Raw genomic sequence first — 5,090 nt, forward strand, 5'->3', positions numbered from 1 at the left:
CAGTCTTCTGTGTTCGCGGACCATAAATAGAGTCAAATTTCCTCGATTTGGGATTTAAAATACATCGGTGACTTGGGACACCATAAATTATTCCAAGTGGCGACTCTGAAATAAATAAATAATTCCATTTCGATTAATGTCACTTAAATTGGAAAAACTCCCTTATCCCTATCGCCCCATCGGGAAAAAGGAGGTGTGACATACGACACAATCAAAACTATATTAAATAATCAATATTCATATGAATAATAAAACCATCCAAATTGTATGGCAACGTTTTAACAACTCCTAAAAAGAGAAAAAATGCGTTCAATGTACATAAAACGTCTTTAAACCACCCCTAAGAAAATAAATTTCTTGTATTTCAACTTTTTGCTCTGCACTGTTTTAAGGATTGATACTTCGAACTTTCAAATTCTTGATCTGCTACACTTTACTTGTATATGACTTGTATTAGAACCACATAGCCTTCTTGATCAAATTGCCTCTAGTAGGTCCATGACAAAAGTGAACAAAATGTCAGATCTCATTATAACAAATTACAAATTAAGAAACGTAAATAATACTAATAATAATAAGGCTTCAATATCTTCTTTAATCAAACTGCTATACAAACTGGCTGCAAACTTCACCAAGGGACTTAAAAGACTCATTTAATTTCTTTTTACTGAGACACAAACAATTCCAAAATCATTTTGGTAATTCATTTTCTAAGACTTTTATGCAAATTCTGAATTTGTATTCTTTTTCATGGTTATTCCTTTTTTACTTCCTCATTGGAGAGATGACAATACCTTACAATTACAATTACTTATGATCTTAGAAGTTCTAAAGTACCTGCTTAGCAAAATACAGGACATATGAAAATACATCACGGTAGCAACACTAAATACTAGACTCTAATTGCTAATAATCAAATAAAACTAACTGAAAAATTCAGTTAGGATACCCTAACACAAGCCAAAAGGAAAAGAAGACTAATAATGTGAACATGCTCTCGATTTCCCCACTAAGGTAAGATTTGAACATAGAACAAATAATTTATCTTTATACTGTATATATCCGAAATCTAAAAATAAAGCCATCTCCCTTCTAAAATAAGAAAATAAACAAATAAACAAGAATCATCTACCTTTAGCGGAGCATGAGAAAGTAAGACTTTCAAGCTACTTCAGAAGATTAATACACAACTTCTAATTAAGTAATTCTCATTTAAAGCATCTGATGACAGTCTCAATCTCCATTAATGCAGCGAGCATAATAATTGAAAATACAAATATTATGAAACAAAAGATTAATACTACAAGGATTTTAGAGCATCAAGCATAATAATCCCCACAACCACTGAAAAAAACCAGATTAGTGAGTATGGGTGTCTAAAAGGATGAAATATTGGAAAGATTGTTGGCGCGTGGCTGTAAAGATGGAAAAAGAGTGAGTCCAAGGTCTCACATATAATGTTCACAACCAGCAACAAACACAAGTTATTTGACATGCATCAAGCTTGAAAAATAAAGCAAGAAAATGATGCTCTAAATCCTTACAGTAATAGCTTCCTCTGTTCCAGCTTATCTTCTTCGATGTCCGCCCATGAGTATACCCTCAATGGACACATTTAATGATCACGAACAAATACACCTAACTGTCTTGTAAATGAGGCGTGACGCAGAGGCGAATCCAAGATTTAAATTCTATGGGTTCAACCATTAAGGTTTTTAGCATTACATCATTATATTTTTAAATTTATGAGTTCATATTTACTATTTATTATAATTTTAATAAATTTTTACACATAAATTTATACTCCACAATAAAAGCACTGAGTTCAGTTAAACCCGGTACTAGATGGCTGGATCCGCCCCTGGTGACGCTTCCCAACTACTTAGTAGTGGTAAATATACCTCTCAAAAAGCAAGGCTCAAATTGATACTCTGGTCACAGAATAATTTATCAAAATTTTAAAGCTAAAATATGATTCCATGGAGCTACAATCTCCTAGGATTCTTGTGAATCCAGTTAGAATTAGAATCAAATAGACGGGGAAGTATGATCAAAACTAGTTACTATGGGCATAGTTGATTGATGCGTATAAGTGACTTAGCTTCAAAATATATGAAAAGATCTTGGCCTTTTCAGGTCCATATATTGTCATCCAAATAACAGGAGGGTGCAGAATCTAAAACTAAATTCAGACTCCCAGCAGTTATCTCACGTGGATTATGTAAAGCAAAGATTGGGCATAATTAAAAAAAAACCCAAGTTTAAAGCAAGGCTCAAGGAACAATATAATTCATTACTCGGGGAGGAAACACAAAAAGAATTAAGACGTTCACTTTAAAGGAAGACAACGCAAGATTGGAAGAATGCTCAGAAGTTTAAACATCTAAAAGTGTTCCCCTTTCATGAGTTACTAACAATTTGTTTGATTTGTTTTCTTGTTGGTAATGTAAATAGCTCATAGAGCAGAAAATAAATGCACATTTTATATTTATCCCAACATTATATATGAAATGCTACTCTGTTCAACTTTAACTTTACCACATATAGAGATTCAATTCCAAGTGGTTCTCCCATTATATTTGGTGAGGAAGGAGATTCTTTCGACACTTTTTAACTCATAATTGAGTCCCAGCGAGAAGAATGACGATGGCAATGACGAGCATTTTCAAACCATTTACTGACTTGTATATTTGACAAAAAGAAACTAAGAAAAAAGAAGGTAGCAGCGAAGCAAAATCGAAGATACAAGTGGAGAAAATGCGGACGAAGCTGAAATTAATATATGCCAGGGAGAACTCATAAAACCTGGTGAGCTGTTAGGCCTAATTCTTTACCCAACTTCTCATTTGCATCACGGTCAGGATACTGATTTTCCTTGAAGGATTCGTAGAGCCTCTGAAATCCCAAAAATAATTGAGCTGAAGTGGGGAAATGCATGAAAACTATCAAAGAATATGCTTTTAGTAAAGTAAAGAAATAAGTCGATCAATTGCTCTAAATCACAAACTAGGTGGGTCTGCCATATGAAACCTTCAGTCACAATTCGTTCTAAAACTAATCAAACTGTCTCTTCAAGCAAATTCAAAAAACCATGATATTCAAAACAAAAACAAAAACCATACACTCATACATCTTTTTAAAAATACTTTCTTTTAGAGGGCATTACTATATTAGGCAAGCAAAACTACAAATAAGTATTACTACTTTTTTTTTTGGAGGCAATAAAAGAGTAAACAAGTTCTGCTTAATAGCTAATAAAGTTAGTTTATGATATCCATTGTATATAACTTATTCAAGGATGACATAACAATGACCTCCTACCTTCAATAGAAATTGTTTGTAATTTCATGGAAAGTAAGATGTTGTTGGACCTTTAAACACTGATCAGATATGTAAAAAGTTGGAACCAGAGTAAAGCCCACAATACCTTGATGGCACCTTCCCTATATGTTTTCTTTTTACCACTTGAATGAAGTTCAGAGGTGTCCATGCCTCCAATTTTGAGTTTCTCACAGAGACCCCTATCAGAAGCATGTCTACTCCCTTTCTGCTTCCCACTTTGGTACTTTGTATCTGCTAAAGTCGAACTAGGAGAAGTCATAGTAGCTTTGGCACTTCTGATCTCTCTCTCTCTCTCCTTGGATGAAGGACCACCCTCAAAATCTTCATCACTAGATAAGGAGCCACATTGAAGAATACACGTGCATATATGATCGATGAAATATGACATGCAAAGACATACCATTTCAATGAAATAAATCATTATTTTTCCCGTATAATAGAACTTAATTTATGTTATACAATAAAGAAAAATAATATGTCCCATCGCAGATAATCGATTTTCTCAATCTTTCCTTAAAAATAGCAGTTAAGACTTCACATTTTAAACTCCATAATAATTTGCAAGCTCGACATTCCAACTTGGTTGTATCAGAGTAATTGTCCATCAGCTCTACCAGCTGAATCACATCATATGAAAGTTACAAGCCGTGTTTTGGAAGAAAAATGTCACTCTCTTTCTTTCCAAGAGATGACCTTTATATCAAGTAACCAACAAGGGAAAACAGCAAAGAAGGTAGGCTACTGGATTCAGTAAAATCGATACCTCAGCAAGCTAAACATTAGTCATGCACCTCTTTCAGAGTTGAAAGAGTAACAACAGTTCACTATAATGACAAGTGCTTGACTGCTTTTACAACTTAAGCACCTATTATAATGATCAATCTAGGGAAAAAAATGAACTAATCATTTCCGCAAATACTAGACAACAATTCTCTATAGGAGATTTTGAAAAATTAAACAAAGTAAAAAGAGCCATCACAAGATTTGTTGCTACAAGTTGTGAACTAGAAACATAACAATTAAGTGAAGCAAAAACTCAAATACAAAGCTGATATCTAAAACTCAAAAGAAATACCTTTATAAGGTAACACCAAAACAATGCAAATCACTGTTAAGCTTCGATCGTCAAAACCACTGCCTAATTTTCACGCATTGAGATTTATCCTTCTAAGGCTCTAAATTTTTGAGAACCCAACTGGAGAACGACTGAATCTTTTACTCAACACAAAGAAAAACAGAAGTCATGTCATGAAGAAGGAGAAAGCAAGAGAAAAACACAAATGAAAAGCAGTAGAATAGATAGAGATGATGATATGGTGATTACACATTGAAACTAACCATTCCACAAATTTATATTTCTTAAGCCCAGATTAAAATAATCAAAAAATTCTTAAGCCCAAATTAAGATAAACTGAATTCGATCTTACAACAAATTCTTGATTCTAAACCGACCATGCCATAATTTTTGAACACCAACATCACCAAAGTGAAAACCAAATCACAACCCTATTAATTTGAACCAAAATTAAAATATAAAGAGAGTAAATTTTCAAATCTTACCTTGATGAGAAGAAACTCTAAGATGAGCAGTTGATGCCGGCGGAGGTGACAAACGTTTTTCTCTTTTTCATAAATTTTTTATAGCAGTTTCAGATTTTGATCAGCAGTAGACTAAGGGTCTTTTTGGAGGGGGGGTGGGGCGGACGTAGGGTGAGTTTGGGGGAAAAGAGGGAAAAGATAGCTCCTAT

The 5,090-nt window shown here is 33.7% G+C and overlaps 1 protein-coding gene across 3 annotated transcripts; it reads right to left on the bottom strand.

The window, feature by feature from the left end:
* Window positions 1–201: 201 nt before the first annotated feature.
* On the bottom strand, window positions 202–5,090 carry LOC104097535 (pathogenesis-related homeodomain protein-like). 3 transcript variants are annotated; one of them, XM_070191658.1, is made up of 4 exons: window positions 4,903–5,090; window positions 3,428–4,554; window positions 2,806–2,895; window positions 202–487 (listed from the first exon to the last, which is right to left on the bottom strand). In XM_070191658.1, the coding sequence occupies exons 2-4, from the start codon at window positions 3,761–3,763 to the stop codon at window positions 434–436; spliced, it is 480 nt and encodes a 159-aa protein (XP_070047759.1). In that variant the 5' UTR covers window positions 3,764–4,554; window positions 4,903–5,090; the 3' UTR covers window positions 202–433. The 3 variants fall into 3 exon arrangements, with proteins under 3 accessions (XP_070047759.1, XP_070047761.1, XP_070047760.1); XM_070191660.1 differs by having other exon boundaries at window positions 3,428–3,671; window positions 4,903–5,082; XM_070191659.1 differs by lacking the exon at window positions 4,903–5,090 and having other exon boundaries at window positions 3,428–3,671; window positions 4,418–4,896.

The sequence above is a fragment of the Nicotiana tomentosiformis genome, chromosome 12, assembly GCF_000390325.3.
Source record: "Nicotiana tomentosiformis chromosome 12, ASM39032v3, whole genome shotgun sequence".
In the NCBI taxonomy this organism is placed as follows: Eukaryota; Viridiplantae; Streptophyta; class Magnoliopsida; order Solanales; family Solanaceae; genus Nicotiana; species Nicotiana tomentosiformis.